The sequence below is a fragment of the Wyeomyia smithii genome, chromosome 2 (assembly GCF_029784165.1).
Source record: "Wyeomyia smithii strain HCP4-BCI-WySm-NY-G18 chromosome 2, ASM2978416v1, whole genome shotgun sequence".
Taxonomy (NCBI): Eukaryota; Metazoa; Arthropoda; class Insecta; order Diptera; family Culicidae; genus Wyeomyia; species Wyeomyia smithii.
The window spans coordinates 196,875,952-196,898,231 of NC_073695.1; the positions used below are offsets into that span (position 1 = coordinate 196,875,952).

The window sequence follows — 22,280 nt, forward strand, 5'->3', positions numbered from 1 at the left end:
GTTTTTCTGCAGCAATCTTATGCAAAAGGGGGCCGAAGAAAACCACTGACAAAAACGTTCGATACTCTATTTTGAAAAATAGAAATCAACACTAGTGTTTAGTGATTGAACGGAGTTATGTTCGGACGCTGGTTTAACCGCCGACAGGACCTCTTCGAGAACGATGCAGGCCAGCTGAATGATGCGGCGAAGGTACCTCGTTCGCCGGAAGCTGGACACCCATTCGCACAGCCGCCATCTCAACTACATCCTGCCATAGCTTTCCAAGGACGTGAAATTTGAAGACACAGTCAAGATTCTCAATAAATTTTTTGGACATCAAACGTCAACGTTCCGGAAGCAGTTCATGTGTCTGCAGTTAGTGAAATGCACATCTGAGGATATTATCAGCTACGGCGGCAACGTCAATCGAGCCTGTGAAGATTCTCGGTCCTAGAACCTAAAACCGGATCATTCCAAGCGCCTCATTGTCGTCAGCGGATTTAAAGCCACAAAATATGCGTATGTCCGGACAAGACTACCTTTCTTGTTAGAGAATGTCCAATTGATGAGTATCAGCGCCTTGTAAACTTCAATGAAGACGACACGATCATCAACAAAGCAGCGGCTCGAAATCTACAGTTCACGCCGCCAGGGACAGGGAGAGTGCACCGTATCAGCGAAATTCTTCGAAGCAAGAAGGTAAGAAACCAAAGACACCATGTTGGCCAAATGCATTTCGTGAAGGACTGATTTTTCAACAACCGCGTTGGGCACAAAAAAGGATACCGTTCCTGTTCGAAGAAGACGAATCAAAACATGTAGATATCCTGAAGGCTCCTGCTTCTTAAGATCCACCAACTGAACATGAAGTTCAAGAACTTCCTCCGCCACCATTAAAAGCTCCACCACAACTTATGGCTGAAGAACAACAACCCCTCGATACTGCTGAACAGCCACTAGACAATTAAAAAAAGGTTCCTGAGCAGTTAGACGATGAAGAGCCAGAAAGCCCTGATCGACCTAGACGGCTCGTTTCGCTGCCTTCCAGATTCACAGGGTATCGGCTGTTTCAAGGAGGGAGATGTTACATTCAGGCAACCAGTGAAAAGTTGTCCTTGACATCAGAGTGGAACATTTGATTATTGATTGTCCAACCGAATGGAAATAGATGTTCTTTAGTAAAAAGTTTTAAGTTCATTTAAACTTTTGGACATATCAGTGATCAACACTAATTTTCATTTTTTTATTAACACTTGACTTAAATTAATTGTAATTTAATTTACACCAAACGTACCGTAGAAAGATAACAATAACAATGTCGTTAGTTAAAAATCATCTTCCTTTTATCCTGTGCAAATCGCGTCAGCGCTAATTCAGTATTTTTTTCACGATTTTTGCTAACCATTTGCCGATGAACACTCAGGAAGCAGAGAGCACTCAACCGCTGTTCAACCATTGTTGACTTCAGCCAGGTTTTTACCAGACGTAATGAGCTGAACGAGTGCAATTTCAATTGCTTTCTCAGTCGCAGGGAAGAAAGAACGGGTTTCAGCTAGCAAACTTCCACCTCTCCAACAAAACTGTCAGCTTTTGTAAAAAAAATACTAAACTTTTGGTTTTGCGCTTGAACTCTCCCAACGACAGGCAGGTGCAGTATTTTCACCGAACCGTGTATCCAGTGCTCGGTTCCAATACTCTAAGCTAGTTGATGGAGGCGGATTTGCCCAGTACTTTTTGTCCTTGGTGGATCAACTGAAAAACCTGTGCAATTCCACAATCAATTATTTTTCATCTGGCTGATACTTTACACAGATGTTTCTATGGGCTGAGGATGTCGTTTTGTGCTATTAGAGTTATTGAAAAGAGAATTCAGCTGTGAATACCGTGAAGAGCGCTGGCTGCAATCAGCGCGACTAGGGTAGAGGAACCGGGGGCTTCCATATTGCTTTTCACAGTGCGTCCCGGAAATTTAGAATAACGTCAGGAAGCAAAATACAATCGAAACACGCCTGAGTCGAATACTTGCCTGAGATAACAGGCTGGAAGATCCCCTCTGTTTCTTTGAACTCAGTACCGGGACGGCTCTGTTGGCGAGAACTCCGATCGACGTTGCCACTAAGTTTAAAATAAAATCTGGCAAACGGATAAAATTCCTGGCAGAATTGAAAGTGATGACCTTTTTTTTGCTCTCGCTGGGTGTAGGTGGGTTAAGGCCAGCTACGGCCCATCTCGCAGTAATGACCTTTTTGCGAGACGACGCGGGTGAAATCTGGCAAACATCTGGATTATTTGCAAATATCTGTTTGACTGGCGCGCAAACAGAAACCTGGCAAAATACATATTTATCTGGCATACTGGCAACGTTGACTCCAATGAAGAACGAAGAGATTATCGATTCTTGAAGATGGTAGAACCGAGACAGAGTCAGAGGGGACTTCTACTGAACCTTGTTGCGTGCATCCCGGTATAACCAAATTAGTCGCTAACTGGACGTCGAAAATGATGGATCGGTCCCTGTGGCGTCTACAAGTTAGATAAGTGGATTCAGTGGTCCCTTCCGGGTAATCTTCTAATGTCTCTTTCGGTTGTGCAATTGTGGAGGAACGTTCCGGGATTAGCTCAGACCAACCATAGGCGTTACTGGAGACGAAACCTGGGATAGCAATAGCGATGTCGTTGATTTATTGGTTTCCAGCGTACCCGCGTGAAAGAGGGTACCCTCTGGCCAGGTTTCTGGATCTAGTACCTTGGCCTTTAGGGATGGATCAATTCCAATTTTAAAGGCACGAACGTAAGAGTGCTGAAATTCCTGTCCTTCGAAACAAGTTTGACAACGACGGGGTCGTTGTCGATTTTGAGATAGGCTTCGCTATAGATGACATTGATTCCGAAGAGAGGAACTGAGGCATATTCTTCGAACTTTTTAGAAATTTAAAGTTTTTCCGTAACGCATGAAGGGGGGTGGAGGAGGATTGAATTTGCGTTACTTAATGTTACATAGGTTTGGTGGAGGGTTCTAAAATCTAGATTTTTAGCGTTAGGTATTTTGTGTATGACGCCCTTCGCCAAATTTACTCTGCAATGGCTTTCCGATAAAATCTTCTCCGTTATACATCAACCCACCAAACTGTCCCCAACTGTGGCCGATCGAGCGCTACTGAGCAATTGTAAAGGGTATGCTCAAGACGTAACGTACAGTATTGCGAGACAAGCAAGCGTTCAAAAAGAATCAGCAGGAAGTACAAAAAAATGCGGTGCAGAATTTGACGAAAGACGTCAAGTTTAAGGTACGAGAATTCTACAGAAATCGACAATCCGCTTGATTTATTCAACGCATTGCTATTGAAACGAGGCTAGCTAAAACAAATGGTTTCATTTTTTTTTCAGTCAATTCGTGTTAATTTTTGTATTTAAGCGAAAGAATGCCAGTTGTAGCAGCGAATTTCAATTTCTTCAAAATAAGCACGAGAAGATGATTTTTAAGTTGCTATCACGGCCATTTTCAAAAATTGCACTTACTTTGAGTTTCATTAACTTAACATTAACATTTCATTGACTTACAAGATCCAATAAATTTAATCAATTTTCTGGGCATCAATGATAGGCAAATCACATCGTATTAAATGAGAAACCTTTCAATTATGTTATTGAATTCCGTTCGTAAACTATGGATGAGACAATAAATTCCTCCAACAAAAGTTAAAAGAGCGTTTGAGACTAAACCTCAAACTATTGGTAAAATGCGACCGTACAAGGGTTTGAATCGCCCTCTCCTTTCAAAGTTGATTTCACTTAGTGGTACAAAATGATAAAAGACTCTTTTCCTTCTATTACTGACAAAAATAAACTTTCAATTAACGTCAACTTAGTGTAGAGATAACGGTTCAACAGCAAGGTATAATTTTTTTTAACTATTGATAATTATAATTATAATCAGTCTTTTATGTCTATTTTGTTATGTTCAAATCGTAAAGGCTAGTCAATTTATTTGAACACTCGAACTAACAAACAATGAATCTCTCCAGTCGCTAGGAGACAAATCAGTTCCACAGGTGCAAATAATGCGCAAACGCGTGTTTTTAACCGTTATGTACTCGGCAGGGTACCCGGGTACCTTTTCAGACTTTATTGCTTTAAAAAACAAGGATAACCTCAACTCAGCCAGCTGAAACTTATGGAATGTTCCTAACTAGTGGAAATAAACCATTTCCCATCACCAGATGGGTAAGGTTTCGAATTTTTTTTACCCCATAAGTACTCGGCAGGGTACCCGGGTACCCACAAAATGAAATGTTTCTTGCTTTTTCATTTCTTGACCGATTTTTGATCCTGGCCAGTCGAAAGATTGGAAAATCTGTCTACTTTTAGAATCTCAGACCGACATGAACCTGTGACCACATCTGGCTCCTGTAAATCCGGATCTACGGGAGTATGTTCCGGTGAGACAAATTAGTACAATTGTCTCTAAAACCGAACAAAATTGGTATCAATATTCATTAAATCACTCCAGGAGTTGATTTTCATTCATTTTGAGTCCATTTGATAAGTTGTCCGAAATGGCCATTTCGGAGCGAACTCCCGACCTTGAAGATGGTCTCGAAGATCCGGATTCACGGGAACCATTTAAGAGCCAATGGGTCTTTCGGCCCCATATACTGAAAATAGACAAATTTTTCAATCTTTTGACGGGTCAAGATCGAAAATCGGTCAAGAATTGAGGAAGTAAGAAGCATTTCATTTTGGTGGGTACCCGGGTACCCTGCCGTGTACTTACGTGTGTTAAAATTGCCGAGTACATAACGGTTAAACAAACTTCCGATTGTAAAATGCGCCGTGCTAGATTTTCCATGCACACGACTCGAGCGAGACAGCGTTGCGCACCGTCGTCGGTCGCCCGTCGCCGCGCGCCAAAGTGATGTGTTGTGGACAGGAAAAATTGTGTGTGATATGGGCGGCAAAGAAAATATTTCGCCCACCAGTTATTCTTCGCTGCCAACCTTTCGACTGCAGGCAGTAGTCAGGTACCTACATTCGATTGCCACATTCAGTCCAGTCGAAAGCGCGGTCGGAGATGGCACAGTTTGGTGAAAATTGTGAGATTTCGAAATCAGAAGAATTGGGTAGGTAGGTTGAGTTGATATGTGGCATTGTATTCAGTAGATATGTGTAGTTGACAATAATTATTAAAAATATGTTTCCTGTTCTTTTGCTAACTTTCATAGATTTTTAATTGCAAAACGCGATCTCACTCGTGGACAACTTGTGTTCGTAGATCAACCGTTCGTTACTGGACCTTACTGGGATTCGGAGATCAGTTGCCTGAGTTGTTTCCGGAGTTCTTGTACAATTTGCAGGTGACGAATTACGCCGACTAAATTGGCAGGCGTCAGTCAATGATTCGATTTAATTAGACTAATTAATACGGAATGTGTTTTTCATCACAGGCAATGCAGAAGAGCACCACTCTGCTTCGAATGCGTGGGCCACAACGAAAACGAGTGCAACTTCTACCGAAACTCAAACCTAGATGTAAATTTTTTGTTCAATCATTTTAATGTTGTGACTGTGGTGCGATGCTTGCTACTGTATGAAAACAATCGCACACAATTCGATGAAATGATACAAATGGAAGCGCATCTGGAGCAGCGTCGAGGATCGGAAATTTGGAATATCCATGAGAAGTGTGTCGTGAAACCGTTGCTAGAAAGTTGTGCTTTTCGGAAATATACTGAACTCGGTCTGACCGGAGACTTGATTCAACGAATCTGCGGAATCCTGGATGTCAATGCCTTCGAAATCAGAGGATATGTGGATAGTCAGGGCGTAAATTACCCGGCTCGTGGTCTGTACCCGAAGACAGCGTTGATGACGCACAATTGCGTGACTAACACCCTAATTTCGGTGGACGGACAACACAATGTTAAAGTGTATGCAACTGTTCCCATTTCCAGTGGAGAATTGTTGTACTACAACTACACGAGATGTTTGTTTGTATGCTTTCAAAACATTCGTTTAAATAATAATTTGGTAAACAATTTGATGTGTTATGACAGGGAACGTTCGAACGTCGTGCCCATTTGCGTAGAGGAAAATATTTTCTATGTTCCTGTGCACGTTGCAGTGATCCAACCGAACTGGGGTCACATCTAAGCTCGGTTCAATGTACAGCATGTGCGGATGGCCTCTGCTCGTACTATGCTAATGAGTGAGAAAAAGCAAACGGACTGAATTTATGGAAAACCATTCACCTCTCAATGATTTTAGGCTGAAATGGATATGCTGTAAATGTGGCAATCAATTAGATCGCGACTACGTGAAGCAAATATTTACATCGGCAAGGAACGATGCGATGAGTTGTTGTAAGTATGAATATTTTGATATTGAACTTTTTGTGGTAGAATTGTATAGTATCAGAACTAAAAATTTCAGAAATTTCAATTTTAAAAACTAAATGAATTTTTTTTCTTAAGTAATATTTGCTTGCATATAGTTTTCAGTTCGACACTATTCCTAATCAAACCAAAGTATCATATATAGGGTAGAAGCATCGGTTTTGGCCATGATAGAAAAAAATTGATAATTGTAAATAAGTATCACAGACTTCGCAGCCAACTGTTAAGTGTGCAGGACAATTGTGGGGCTAGCGCCACGATCCTGCTGACACTAACAGTGTCCTCCGAAGCGAAGACTCGAACTTACGACGGCGCCTAACTTGTTAGGCCTGCATCGTACCACTAGACCAGCTGGGGAGTTTCTGAAAGCTGTTTTTAGATATTTCAATATTTAGTTTGAAAAATTTCGACTTTCTATGAAATAGAGTTATTTGTGGTTCTCCAGCCACAAACATAGATTTGTTGAAATATACGATCGATATAACACAGCTCATTTTTGACATCATTGATTGGATCGATAAATCAGAAGTTATGGTTTTGTTCACATTCACGGAGATTTATTTACTAGAGGTGGGCAACCCGCTCACGAACTGATCTAAAGAGCTAGTTCTTCGAAGTGGGTGAGTGATTGACGGTTCCTTTTTAAAGAGGGGTAACTCACCTCTTACTTAAAGCAAAAAAGCTGATTGCTGATTCAGTTGATTAGATACCTCAAGCTAGAGCCATGTAAGAGCTTTACACCCCAAGCGCAAAGCGGCGAGCGAAACTGCAATAAAACTCCCAGCAACCAGCTGCCACCGGCTGTCTACTCTCTTATGCATAATCCATCCACCAGCCGCGAGAACAAGAAAAAATTAACTTGCCACAGTTTACACACAGATACGAGTGCCAAAATTGACGGCGAAAAACTTTGCACGAACTAGGATAAGGTAATTTTTTTTCTTGCTCTCGCGGCTGTTGGATGAGTTATGCATAGGAGATCAGACAGCTGGTTGCTGGGAGTTCTATGTAATTGTATTGTGTAAAGCTTTCATATGGCTTGCGGTGTCTGATAATAAGCTATTATAATCGAAAAAAATCACAAGGGTTGTACGCAAAGCCACGACCGCAAAGTTGACGTGTTCGATACGTTACTAGTATGGAATTTTTCTGTGAATTTGCAAATGAGAAGTTGAAGTGCTATCGAATTGTGATATGCATATATAAATACATTATTGAACAGGAATGGAATATGCGAATACAGTCAAAGTTTGCATGCAGGTAGAGATAATTATCTTTCGATTATAGCGCAAAACGAGGAAAAATCAAATCTTCATTAATTCATTTGTTATCCTTATAAGGACAATTGTTAAATTTAACATAGGATGTAATGTTTGTCTGACCTCTCTGTCCTACTTTGACAGTGAGGACAAAAGCGCACGGCCAACAAAGTAGAAAGGTGTTTTCACATTGAAAACTAGACACGGCTTCACTTGAGGAAGTGTTGGCATATGCATACCGCTATCGTACGAAAGCGCGTTGTTTCATGTCGGGAATAATATCAACAACAAAAAATGACGCGCGTCTAAGCACATCCCGAACTGTTTTGCCGTGCCGCTTCCATTCACTTTCTTTTAACATCGGCCTTAGGGACGTGCCGCCTGCACCAACCGTTGAGGCTGTTACCACAATGCTGCTGGTACCCAAAGATATTAACTCTTTAAATATGTGTTTTATTTGTCCCCAATAGAAGAATTGTTTAATTTAATATCGGATATAGCGCTAATCGCATCTCTGTAATATTACCGACAGTAATATTTTTCTGAAGAAAATGATCCAACTTTTCCATTAGAGGAAGTGCCGGCTGATGTATTTACTGCTGATGCTGCCCGCCCACACAAAGACAACATTTTATTGGATGGAGTACCACGGCATCAGTTGACCCTGCTACTATCGATGCTGATTACCCGCAGCAAATGCTGTCGCTATTCGTTGCCACAGCTGTGACCGCTTCCGCTGCCTCTGCATCAGCTGGCCCTGCTAATATCGATGCTGAGATCCGCTGCAACTGCTGCACCACCCGTTGCCATGCCACAGCTGTGGCCGCTATCCGCTACCGCTGGTATCCACTGCACTGCTACTGCTGCTGCTAAGGGAGGACTGCTGTTGTCGCTGTCTAGAACTTTTATGAGCAGCTTCGACTAAAACAGGCTCTTATATAGGAATGGAAAACCTATCGATAGTTATCGATAGTATTAGGAAATTATAGATAACTATCGATTGCCATTTTAGTCGTTATTTCCCATCCTTGCTCTTATACAGGCCAAATAGCACATTTCAAATTGCAAGGTCTATGTTTTTGTCGACCGTGCTTGGGAAGCAATCATATTAACGACCAATCAGATCAATCGAATTTTGCGCTTCAACAAGGATTGACGATTTTCAATAATATAGTAAGTTGCTTGTCATATTTGGTGCTTAATAATTTTTAAATTTTGATTATGCGAATACTTGATTTTTATGCAGATAATGAAAGTTTCTTGGATGTTGTACTCATGACTGAATGTGCCCGCTATCGCACAGAGACTACATATCACTAAAGTGCCTCACTGCATCAGCTGGCCCAGCTGCTATCGATGCTGATACCCGCTGCAACCGCTGCTGCACCATCCGTAGCCATGCCACAGTTGTGGCCAGCGATGCCAACTTTTTCTCAAGAAAAACTGGATATGAAAATTTGAGGCTTCTGCGGAAATTTGTTTGATATTCGGTTCAAAAATGTTGCGTAAGCAACAATGCTATTCATATATTGCACCGTTATTTCATGTGAACAAAACAGATGGCAGAGACAATGCATTGCTATTTCGATTTTTTTTAGTGATGTAGATTACAGTCACTAGGTATAAAGTCTGGTGTACTCGAAATTTTGAAGATGCGACTGGAATTCGATTCAAACCAGAAAACTAAAGGGCATGAATGCACGAAATATTAAAACAAAATACGTTTAAGGATAATGAATTCAATAAATGAGGTGACGAATAGAAAACTGGATAAAACTGGATCAATTTTTAAAAACTGGAGATATTCAACCTTTAGCTGTTTCGCTGGCGTGGCAAAAAAACTGAAGATATCCAGGTAAAACTACAGGGTTGGCAACGCTGGTTGTGGCCGCTATACGCTGCCATTGGTTTTCGTTGCCCCTGCATCCGTGCTCCTGCATCAGCTGGCCCTGCTAATATCGATGCTTAGATCCGCTGCAACTGCTGTGCTATCCGTTGCCATGCCACAGCTGTGGTCGCTATCCGTTGCCACTGGTATCCACTGCACTGCTACTGCTGCTGCTAAGGAAGGACTGCTGTTGTCGCTGTCTAGAACTGTTATGAGCTGCGTAGCCGCGAGGTTACAGAATCCGCTTTGTCAAGCGGATGGTCGAGGGTTCGAATCTTAGTAGAATCAGGCCATTCGATGTCAGAAAGGGACTTTAAGCATGGTTTATTCTCAGGCTCCCCACCAGTTACCCTTCCTTCACGCTGAAATCTCCACAATACCTTTGCGTGACTTCCTCCCAACAAAAAATAAGTCCCTCTTATCAATAAAACTGGCCAGAAGGACGCACGACGAAACTTCTCCAGGGAATTTTAATTGGTGATATATAGCAGGAGGGAACGAGGCTTGGTTTGGTATAGGAGAACAGTAGGCGTGTAAAAGGAAAGGTAGCACATTACACACAAGCACTGATAAAAAGTAATAATAAGCATGCCACTTTTCAATGGCGGTATTGCTAATAATAGAAGTGCGAGATACAGCAGACACCCGGGCATATCTCACAATAGATCAACGATTATGGTCGCATTGAGGAAGTCAAAACAGGAAAAAAAAATCCATTGCCATGCCACAGCTGTGGTCGCTATCCGTTGCCACTGGTATCCACTGCGCTGCTACTGCTGCTGCTGAGAAAGGACTGCTGTTGTCGCTGTCTAGAACTGTTATGAGCGGCTTGGACTGAAACGGGCTGTTATAGGCCAAATAGCATATTTAAAATGGCAAGGTCTCGAACGTGCTTGGGAAAGCAATCATTTAACGACCAATCAGAGGTCGAATTTTTCGTTTTGACAAGGCTTGACTGTTTTCAATAGTACAAAAGTTAGAATAATAAAATTACAATTATCTTTATTTGGGAAGAATCTCAGAAGATTTTCTAATCTATTGTTGCAAGAACGAAGGAAATCCATCGAAAACTAACCGATTTCTTAGCATTTGAAATTGGACATATTGCTCACTTTTTCCTTCGCTTTTATATTTTCATTTTACATCCCTATGTAGCTAAGTATGTAACCGAACTTCATGAGAGACGTAGAACGGAAAGAGCGAGTGACCTGTTAAAAAGAACTAATTCACCTTAGTAAACGGAACCGCTCCTATTAATTTCATGGGTTGAGCAATTCAAAAGAAGGAAATAATTTTTAAATTATTTATCCAATCTCTCTGATGTCAAAAAATGACTTGTGTTATATCAATCGTATATTTCAATAAATCTATGTTTGTTGCTGGAGAATCACGAATAACTCACCAAAAATCGTATTTTCATAAAAAACTGAAATTTTTCAAACTTAATATTAATATATTATTAATTTGGAAAGTTAGAGCTTTATGATTTGAAATTACTGAGCAATATCACAAAAAAAAACGACCAACCATTTTAAATTTGTTTGAAAGTTATGTGAATATGCTATGTAGAAAAAGGTATTGACGATTACAAATACTTTTGGAGCTTTGGTTTTGATTAGAGACAGTGGTAATTCGCGGCCAAACAGTTGAAAATTCGCGGGTGGCAAAATAGAAAATATTCAAAATTCGCGGTAATTTCGCGGCGACTTTTTTCTCCAGGAAATACCTAATAAAATAATTTTGCTTTAGATAAAAACAAGGAATAACTGTTTTATTTATTTTAATATACGGTAATCCAACCGTACGATTCACCTTTTTTTGCATTACTGACAAAAAATGCAAAATGTGTCAAATTGTTTTCGGTCAGATTTTGGTGTTGGTAAGCATTCAAGATATTCAAGTTATGTTCAGAATAGAAGTTATAAAGTTCAGAAAAACGTCCGCGATCCGAATACCTACTTACTTTACTTTACTTTTAAGGCGACAGACCGATTATCGATCCAGTGCCGAATCCAGAATTCGTCGCCATGTCCCTCGGTCTTGGGCTGCTATCCTCCAATCGCCTCTAACACCTATTTCGCGTGCATCCTCGTCGACAGCACACATCCAACGAGTGCGGGGTCTACCTCGAAGTCGACTACCTCTATCGGGATTCCTGCTAAATATAGCCTTCGCTTGACGCTCATCCGGCATTCTCGCTACATGCCCAGCCCACTGAAGCCTGCCGTGTTTTATCCGCTTGACTATATCCGCCGATTTGTATGCCTGGTACACTTCATGGTTCATGCGTCTGCGCCAAACACCATTTTCTAGTTGGCCGCCAAGGATTGAACGCAAAATCCTACGCTCAAAAACACCAAGAGCTCGCCGATCAGCCTCTTTCAGCGTCCATGATTCATGGCCGTAGAGAGCCACCGGAAGAATCAGTGTTTTATAGAGTGCATGTTTAGTACGGATTTGCAGACTGCGGGACCTTAGCTGGTTACGTGGTCCGTAAAAGGCCCTGTTTGAGGCTGCTATCCGCCTCTTTATCTCACGGCTAACCTTGTTGTCACATGTCACTAATGTTCCCAGGTAAATAAATTCGTCGACTACTTCAAATGTTTCCCCATCTAGCACCACTCTGCCAGCCACCATGTATTTCGTTTTGGCAGAGTTTATGACAAGCCCTAATCTCGCAGCTTCCCTCCTGAGAGGTCCGAAAGCCTCTTCCACAGCTCTACGGTTGATACCAATGATGTCGATATCAACCGCAAAACCGAGAAACATGTGCGACTTCGTAATGATGGTGCCGCTTCTCTGCACACCAGCCCTCCGTATAGCACCTTCCAATGCGATGTTGAACAATAAATTCGGCAGTCCGTCACCCTGCTTCAAACCATCTAACGTCACGAACGAGTCCGATATCTCACCGGCTATCCTGACGCTTGATGTAGAACCTTCAACGGTGGCACGTATCAGCCTAATCAGCTTTGTTGGGAAGCCATGTTCAATCATAATCTGCCATAACTCATTTCTCTTGACCGAATCGTACGCTGCCCTGAAGGCTATGAACAGATGGTGCGTCTGCAAGTTGTATTCTCGAAATTTATCGAGGATTTGTCGCAAGGTAAACATTTGGTCCGTCGTGGAACGTCCCCCTCGAAAACCGCATTGGTACTCGCCAACAAAGGTCTCCTGCAACGGCCTCAGTCTATGGAACAGGATGCGGGAGAGAATTTTGTACACGGTATTGAAAAGAGTTATGCCCCGATAATTCCTACAGTCCAGGCGATGGCCTTTTTTGTAGATCGGGCATATGAGACCCGCCAACCAGTCCGAGGGCAATTCTGCATCAGACCACACTCTCAGCATGATCCGATGGATGGCACGATACAGCTGTTCGCTCCCGACTTTGAAGAGTTCGGCGGGAATGCCGTCCTTCCCGGCTGCCTTGCAGTTTATCAGCTCTTTCACTGCTTTCTTCACCTCGTCCATGGATGGTGGATCCACAGCCTGACCATCATTCTCAATAGTCATCCTGCTCCTTTCGACTCCACTGTTTCCCTCACCGTTCAACAGCACACTGAAGTGTTCCTTCCAACGCCTGGCTACCTCTGTTTTATCGGTTATCAGTTTCCCCTCCCTATCGTTGCACATGGCAGGGGCTGACACGTTTTGATTCCTGATTCCGTTGACCTTCTTGTAGAAGCTCCTCGCATCGTGCCTGGAGAAGCAACCTTCCGCCTCCGCAAGAATACGCTCCCAATGCTGTCGTTTCTTCCGGCGATGGAGTCTCTTTTCAGCGGCTCTTGCATCTCGATATCTACCCATGCCCTGACGAGTCACAGCCGTGGCCAACATGTGACCCCTGGCGCGGTTCTTCTCCTCCGTCGCTCGCTGGCACTCAGCGTCAAACCACTCATTGGGCGCAGCTTCCGCAGTTGTACCCAACACTTCTCGTGCTGTAGTGCTGATCGAAATGTGGATGTGCCTCCACTGTTCATTCAGGTTCCCTTCAACTCTTTCCTCAATCCGTTCATCAACTTTCTGCGAGTACTCTGCAGCCACTCCTTCAGTTGATAGCCGCTGGATGTTCAACTGCATCCTCCTCGTTGCCTTGAATTTCAGCACGTTGGACAGCCGGGCGTGGATTTTGGCTACTACGAGATAGTTATCCGAGTCAACGTTCGGTCCTCTGAACGACCTCACGTCTGTAACGTCTGAAAAGTGCCATCCATCAATCAGAACGTGGTCAATTTGAGAGCAAAGCTCTCCAGGTCCAGGTGTGCTTACGTATGTTCCGGCGTGCAAAATAAGTGTTACAAATAGTCATCCCCCTAGCTGCAGCGAAATTAACAAGCCTCAGGTCATTGTCGTTCGTAGTAGAGTGGGTGCTTTCCCTACCAGTTACGGGGCGGTCTTGGTGCCCGACCTGTGCATTTGCATCTCCGATGACAATCTTTATATCGTGTCCTGGGCACTCATTGTATGTCTTTTCCAGGAGCTCATAGAACTCCTTTTTTTCGTCATCGGGTTTCTCGTTGGTCGGTGCGTACACATTTATTAGGCTGTAGTTGAAAAATTTGCCCTTAATTCTCAACACGCATATACGGTCACTGATCGGCCTCCATCTAATGACACGCTTTATCTGTTTTCCAATTAGCACGAAACCGACTCCTCTTTCTGCTTTCACGCCGCCGCTATAGTAGATGTGGTACTTAAATGGAGTGTCCGCAATCTCGGAATTCGCGTTCTCCCGATTTCGGCCACCGCACCTCTTGCATAGCTGCAACCTCCACATTCACCTTTCGCAGCTCTCTAGCCAGGATACTTGCGCGTGCCGGTTCGACTAGAGTCCTTACATTTCAAGTACCGAGTTTCCAATAATCGTTGTCTTTTTTCGTTCGCCTAGGTCCATGTCGATTATTCCGTTCCGTATTTATATCTGGATTGTTCGTAGTATTTAATATTCAGTATGCTGGCTTACTAGGGCTGCGATACCTAGTCTCGCGACGGGGCTGCCGTCTTTGATATAGCTGGCGAGACACCGCGTTTCATGATTCAGCCGCCCGCTCCGGATCAGACGCTGTTGTACGCCGCACCTAACATGGGGAAACAGCCGCGTACGTTCCCCCTTCCCAGTCAGCATACGACCAAAGTTTCCACCAGGGTTGGTTACCCGATCTCCACTGAGGTTACTCGTAATCGCCAAAATCTTTGCTCGAAGAGGATCTAGCAACCGAACCGCCCGAAGACAATTCACTCCAGGCTGACAAAATCGCGTTTTAAGAGTACTATTTCATTTTATTGGTTACGTAGGAAAAGGTTTCCCGTTGCCATCCAAGTGCCCATTAATTTTCAAATTTGTAGGTGTTGCTGGTTTTCATGAGTTTCGCAGATTTTAAATCGGAATGTTCCATGGTTGGCATAGAATGTTGCGGTTTTTTATTACTTCTACATGAAATATTTAAATTATGGAATTTGGAACTACAAGTCGTCTGCTTTCCGGGATCAACTTAAAAATCGTAGCGCAGCACTTTGTTGGACAAGACAGAAAATAGCAGGCACCGGCAGTTACTTTCTAAAGGGTGGAACGACCAAAACTTTAACGTAGCATGAATCCCATAATCGATTAGTTGAAAAAAATTCCCTGTTTTTGTTGGTTTTGTCTGCTTACTTTGTTTTCGGCGCACGCTCTTCAGTTGTCAAAATGGCCTCCACGCAAGGGGACCGGCGTTTAAAAACTCTGCACGCGCGTCAAAAAACTTGTGTGAGTGTCTCCAAAAACGATTCCTGCCAATCCTGCAGCAGCACACGGGTTCCGTGCTGTTTTGGCCGGATCTGGCCTCATGTTACTACGGCCAAAAGGCCCTGGAATGGTATGCGACCAACTACATCTAATTTGGTCCTAAGGATAAGAACCCGCGAAGACAAAAAGTCGTCAGTAGAGAGCAGCAGTTCAAGGCGAACTGGCGAGTAGCAGCTGAGAAGGTCGACAAATCGACTGTACAAAATGTGATGCAGCATGCGAAAAGGAAGGCCCAAGCATTTGTTTTTTTTTGCCGCAGAAGAACTTACTTGATTGTAAAAACCTATGATAGCTGGCCGCCACGAGACGTGGAAACCGTTATCAGATCAGACCGGACCGGGGCCTTAAAAGGCCAAATACACACACGGCGTGACAACGCCTTCCTGACGAAAATTGTCAGTACCTTCTTGAAGCCTTCTAATGTGTCTTCTAGCATCTGCCACCTTCCACTCGTCTACACGGAAGGCGCAATCACGCCGTCTTGAGCTAAGCCGTGTGCTAATTTTTTTGGCGTCATGCCATCCAATTTATGTTTATTTATGTTTGTTGGATGAAAAAATAAAGCAACACACTTCTAGAATCAACAGCAGGCGAAAAATGATACAACACGTTGCTGCCAGCGCCTTCGCCAAAAAAAGGCGACACAAGACCGTGTGGAAAGCACGATGCGTCTACACGGAAGGCAGACAAGTACGCAGCCGAAGGCGAAGCTAGAAGGTTCTGGTTAAAAGGCGTCCCAACGGAAGGCGCGATTACGCCTTTTAATTTGTATGGAGGAGGCGTCATTACGCCGTGTGTGTATTCGGGCCTTAAAACTTAGTTTACCCTAAGAAACGTCAACTAGAAGACCGAGATCGCGTTGTGATGGAAGAACTGTGTCAAGCTAATGACACTCGAAAGCATACGTGCCGCAAGCCGATATGCGTAGGAACTTGGAAGGCAATTTCTTACGGACGAGTGTTGCATGATCGGAAGGTTGAAGTTGCACTTCGATACGCATCTGAATGGCGATGCAGTAGAGCACGAGGAGTGGACCAAGCAAGCTGGCGGCGGAACACTGGCTAGATCAGAGCGTTGGGTAATTGTCGAGACTTGGGAGGAAGAATGAGTACCGAGGAAGGTATCGTATGCTCCATTTACAAAAAGGGTGCTAAGCTGGAATATTATAATTATCGGACAATCATTCTGCAAAACGCCGCATACAAGGTACTCTCCCAAGTATTCTGCCGTCGAATATCCCCCTTTTGTAAAGCAGCTCGCGGTGCATTACCGGGCGAAATTCATGAGGCCCGTGTCATCAGAAATATTCAGGATTTCGCAAGATTTCAAATCGGTGTACAACACAATCGATCGACACCTGTTATGGCATGAGCAGGTACATATCTCTAGACAAATTAACGCGATTGGCCAAAACGAGGACGGACCAACTGATGTTGGGGGTACTATCAAGCCCTTTCGAAACACGAGAAGCTTTACGGTGAGGTCTTTCGTACCTACTGTTTAATATTGCTCTAGAAGGTGTGATTGGAAGAGCGGGTATTGAATAGCATGATATTCCAAAAGCTCGTTCAACTTTTTGGCTTCGCCGATGATATCAACATTGTTGCTCGGACCTTTGTGAAGATGGCGGATACGTATTAAAGGCCGAAGACAAACGTATTGGACTGGTCATTAATGCATCGAAGACGAAGTACATGAAAGGAAGGGGTTCACGAGGAGACAGTGCCAACCTCTCACCTCGAGTTCAAGTTGGTGGTGACCGAGGTGGTAGACGAGTTCATGTACCTACCTGGGCTCACTGATAACTGCCGACAACGATACGAATTTAATCGTCGTATTATGGCAGGAAATTGCGCATACTTTGGTCTCCGAAGGATGCTCCGATCGAGTAGAATTCGTCCTCTACGACGATGAGACATGGACTATGCTTGTGGAGAACCAACGCACCCTTGCGTCTTCGAGCGAGAAGTGTCGCGTGGAATGCAGATGGAGAACGGAGCGTAGAGTGGATTGGAGACGACTCATACGTACAGCAGAGGCCACATCAGAGCTTGGGACTGTTTGGCGAGCTAAGTAAGTAAAAGGGAAGGTAGTCGAAATTTTCAAAACCATCAAACTATCAACATTACCGAAAAAATACCTTGTCTGACAGACCATATGCAATATTGATCAAGAGATCTACGTCCACTAGTTAGAGCCATGAAAAGCGGTGCTACCTTTCATAGCAATATAATAGACCTGTACTATTCTAGTCGGACTTGGTGAGAAAAAAGACAATTAAGTGGTGCAATGGCGTTCGGTGGCCAATAAGGTCGATGAGACCACTTTGCAAAATTTATCGAAAGGTTTGAGCGGAAGGCATGGCAGTTCGGGATTAACAAACCAGAAGAATAAACAAACTCTTTTTTCTTCAAATATATGAATTGAACTACCAAATGAAAAATAGGAAGATTTTTGTATTAATTTAAAAGTCTTAAATCTTGCAACCACGATAAGCCTGATTTTTTATTTTTTAGCTACTTATATTGTATGAGGGAGTTATATTTGTTTCAAAACTGAAACTAGAGGGTTGAATCAATTTGTGATAAGGTTTTTAATTAACATTTTATCACCATTAAATGTCACACGCTTTTCGAACCATTTATTTTTTGTTTCGCTTCACAATAAATTACTATTTTTGCACTTGTAAATTATCATTATTTTGGTCTATCAAGTGCGACCGTAAGTGTTCCGTAACGCTTTGCCTTCTTTCCACTCGTTCAAGCAACACTGAATTAGCGGTGGTGTTTATAACCCGTGGTATATACGGCACGGTGCAGCGAAAAATTTTAACCATTATTTTCTACACTTCTCGAAAGACTTGCAACATTTCAATAATGAACTATTTTTAACTTCCGACAAATCCATAGCCTCTGATATCAATGAGCTGGAAAACATAATCAACAAGCACTCGAAAACGCTGAATCCCCATAACTCTTTGGTACTGGAAATGAAACAAACACTAGCCGGAGAACTGCGTAATCTCTGCCTATCGTCTGATCCAGCTGACATCGCCGCGCACACCCTCGAGCGCAAACTTGAGTTATGTGGAGAAATGTTACAGATTCTACGAGAGCTGGAGCCGGGTATTTCTCGGCTCACCGGAATTGCTCTTTACGAGTACAATGTGGCGCTGTGGCATCTCTGCCGAAAGAATTTCGAGTCCAAATTGATTTCATGTGCTGATTTATTGGTGACTATAAAGATAACAAGCAAATTAAGAAAAAAATAAACTAAAACTTTTTTCTTTAACAGCGCAAACTCGGAGAGGCAGAAAACGGTCTAAGGGAATCAATTGGTATGCTGCTGTTTGATCATCCAACAACACCAGAGGGTCAGCTCAGCAAGCGGGCCATGAGTGAACTGAAGGAATTACGTGGGGAATTATCACAACTGAAGGCTTTGACCGAAGATGCGAACACAGCAAAACCCAACCGTAGTAAGAAGAAAACTTCAAAACATAAATAACTCGAAATAATTGTTTGGAATTAAGAATAAAGTGTATATTATAACAAAGATTTCAAAATACTTCGAATCTTAAGAAGAAGTTTTCCACGATTTTCGCATTCCGGAGGTCTACAGTAAACACAGTGCTCTAGTAGCTGGCGGATGTGGCTTTGCTCGGCTTGATCAGCTACGTTGTGTAGAAAGCCAGCGCTGCTGTCCCCATAAAAATCCTCTAAAAATAACTTCAATTACACGATTAGAGTACATTTCGACTATTAACAATTTTTAATTTACCTGACAAATTGAAAATAAATTAATATCGCTGTTGTGATAGGAGCAGATCTCCTCCTGCACATAGGCAAAGCATCCATCACAATCAATTAGAGTATGCATTATTTCCGTATTATTTCTACCTAATCTCTCACTTTGGTTATCCAGTATTATCACGTTGTTCAGATCGACGAAGGACACTTTAATAGCACCATCGGGTTGTATTTTCACGACGATATTGTCCGGGTTTAGGTCAGTAAGGTACAGCCTGTCAAATGGAATTATGTAGGTATACTAAAGTAATGTACATTCTATTGCGAATTACCGGAATCCATCGAGCTCTACGTTAAAGGCCATCATGGCGTTAATCAGTTCAATGGCGACTAAAACTCTAGTTTCGAACAGTCCGTTGTAGAAACTGCTCAGGGCTTCACCATCGAAGCTTTCAACTAGCGTGAAGCCTGCTTGGAAAATAAATTTCGGTACTGGGGCTCCGTGACTGTTTGCTAACTGGAAAAATATGTTCGAAATATTGTCATTGTGTTGTGCTAAGTAGTGTTGAGAGAGATCTGATCTCTCAGATTTCAGCTGAATATTCTGTGTTCGGTGATGTCGGTAGTTAAAAAAACTTTTTAAACATGTTCAAACTCTGAAATCTAAGAGATTGTTGTCAACTCTATATTTTACCTTTAAAGCAAGTGACTGTACATTAGTTCGCATCAGAATCATCTTAACAGCGTCTGTCAAATCACTAAATTTCCTCAGAAATCTTTCCAACGCTCGATCATCACCTAACGGACAAATGATGGCTCCCTCGTATAAATCTCTGTCCAAAATCTGTCGACGCATTGCGGAAAGAAATTTGTCATCATCGTTGTCAAGTCGACACCTCGTGTGTGGTATACGTAGCTCTTCACATACAGAATCTCTGAGTCTTTCAACCGTTTTATGTCGATTAAGACTTTTTAAGACCACCGTGTGTTCTCCATCGAGGACTGCGTAACTAACGGCGTGCTGATCGAAACGAGTGATTAGTTGGATCAGGAAATTTTGACTTTCGAAGGACAACCGGGTTTTGAACGAATGGCAGTCGGTGGATTTTGAAAAACAGATGGGGCAAAGCACTTCGGTGTCATATAAACATCGTTGAAAGAGGATCTCTTCCGGTGAAATTGATTCCTTCGGAAAGTACTTGAGTACTGCATACAAGAACAGTGCGAAGAGATGTAATTTTAAAAGCATTTTGAGCGTGACCTCATGGTAGAAATTTATCTGTGAAATGAAAAGTATTCGAAATAATTTAAATGAAATGTAGTAGGTAACAAGATACATCCTAATGAGATAATTGGAATTTAATGGTACATTTTATCTTTTAACTGCTTTTCTCTGAACTCGAAGAATGACAACAGTGACGTGTTTCGTGTTTGTCAATGTTAGTCCTGAGATTTCCTGTGGTTATTTTTAGAATTTTTTTAGTCACCTTACTCTAAATATAAACTCTAAAATAGAACAAAATTTTAAAACAATTTTGTTTGGTGGCATGGCGCTTTCATTCATTCAACTGCGAGAAAAGATGAAAAGGTAAAACGAACAACTGATGTCCAACCGGCAATGTTTTGCGACAGTCTGTTAGGCGGGCAAACAAATCATCTGTGCTGTTGTCAATCATTTTTCAGACCTCCGTTAGATGATGTCAATTAGTCTGGTCGTTTTCTAACCCATTAGCGTATTCAGATTACAGTGCACGAAAATGAACGGTTACTTTTGATTTCTGTTTTGGCTTGGGTAAAATAATTCGCAATATAAATCATAACGTTGTAAATGTTGTAACCAATTACTAATCGAATCAGAAATATTGAGTTAAGAGAGTAACCTTGAGTTAATTGAGTTGTCCCTAGGAAGAAATTATATCCTCCCCCTCATTGTAAACTAACTAAGGAACACAATGGAACTAAGAAGATTTTGAATCAACATAAAAGTATAGTGTCACCCAGCCCAAGAAACCTCGGAAGTCGCTTATGTACAAACCATAAACATGAAGGAGTGTCACTCTACTGACTGACCAGTACAAAAGTAGAGCCCGTTGAATTTCGGAGCTGTCCCCTGCCGCTGCTGGCCGGAAAGCAGTGGCCATTCAACAGAATGTAGTGACCTATTATTTATGTGCGGGCGGCTTTATTTTTGCATTTTTGTATTTCAATGGCTGTAAAGTAATAATTTAAGTCTATAATTGGATTTAATGTTTGAATAATAATATGTTGATGCTCCGTTTATAGGTAAATATACTTTTCCGTTTTTGGAAATGATTTGTTCATTAAATTGAAGCTTAATTTATATGTTCCAATAAAATAATTCATTTTTATAATTGCAAATAAGTGAAAATGTACACCGAAGAAGTGATTATGGGGCTTATTACGGGAGTCACATCACGGTGAGATGACAACCGTAATAGACACGGTGAAAGTGATTCCCATTTGATTTGCACGCGTCTTTTTTCACTGTGAGATTTTTTTATTCGTTCTCACCGTGAGGTGACATCCGTAATAAGCCCCTACGAGTTTACTTTTCGCCCAAAAGATGCCGAAAGAGATTGCCGAGGCAGTTGGATGTCATTTGACCATAGTTTATCGCATCAAAAAGTCTCTCCAGGATAGTCCTAAGCAACGAAAGCCGGGAAGTGGACGTCCTAGGTTTGCACGTACGCAAATCGGCCTGTGTAAGGATGGCTTGCAACCCGGTACGTTCTGTTAGGAAACTTGTCAAGGATGCCAACATTTCTGATAAATCCATGCAAAGAACCGTCCAACGGTTTGAGATTGCCGCTTGGTTTTATTAATACAGGTGTTAAAAGCAATACCGAAGTGTATATCGGTATCTAATCGCACCCAACACTGGCTTATTGAAAGCCCGGACCTTAACCCGCTGGAGCCTGCAAAACATCTCATCCTAATGTGAACACCCTTAAGTCTAACATAGCGCGCACATGGCGATCGATGCCAGAGGACTACGTACGTGCGCTAATTCGGTAGGTATAATAATTTCACAGAAGGGTTCCACAGAGAACAAAAGAACGCGGACGAATGAACGCAGGAAGCTGACCGGGATAAAGCTGCCAAGAAAAGCCAGTCCTACTTGCAATCAATGTAAAGGTTAATCTTTGTTGGTTAAACTTCTTTCTTATAATTGCAATCGCATAACATAACCTCAACCCA

General features: G+C 42.4%; 2 protein-coding genes across 3 annotated transcripts in view; one reads left to right on the plus strand and one right to left on the minus strand.

Annotated features, from left to right (window-relative positions):
* LOC129721904 (SET domain-containing protein SmydA-8-like) lies at positions 1-19,911 on the plus strand. The gene is made up of 7 exons (XM_055675006.1): positions 1-5,106; positions 5,205-5,336; positions 5,427-5,973; positions 6,036-6,187; positions 6,247-6,341; positions 18,222-18,544; positions 18,607-19,911. The coding sequence occupies exons 1-7, from the start codon at positions 5,054-5,056 to the stop codon at positions 18,817-18,819; spliced, it is 1,515 nt and encodes a 504-aa protein (XP_055530981.1). The 5' UTR covers positions 1-5,053; the 3' UTR covers positions 18,820-19,911.
* LOC129721906 (uncharacterized) overlaps positions 18,830-22,280 on the minus strand; it is an 11,291-nt gene continuing 7,840 nt past the window's right edge. Inside the window, exons 2-5 of one of the 2 annotated variants that reach the window (XM_055675011.1) lie at positions 19,756-20,340; positions 19,394-19,578; positions 19,093-19,336; positions 18,830-19,030 (exon numbers count right to left, since the gene is read on the minus strand). In XM_055675011.1, the coding sequence (XP_055530986.1) occupies positions 18,986-19,030; positions 19,093-19,336; positions 19,394-19,578; positions 19,756-20,310 (1,029 nt within the window). In that variant the 5' untranslated portion in view covers positions 20,311-20,340 and the 3' untranslated portion in view covers positions 18,830-18,985. Of the gene's footprint in view, positions 19,041-19,092; positions 19,337-19,393; positions 19,579-19,755; positions 20,341-22,280 lie in introns of both variants that reach the window. The other variant, XM_055675010.1, reaches the window with a different exon arrangement.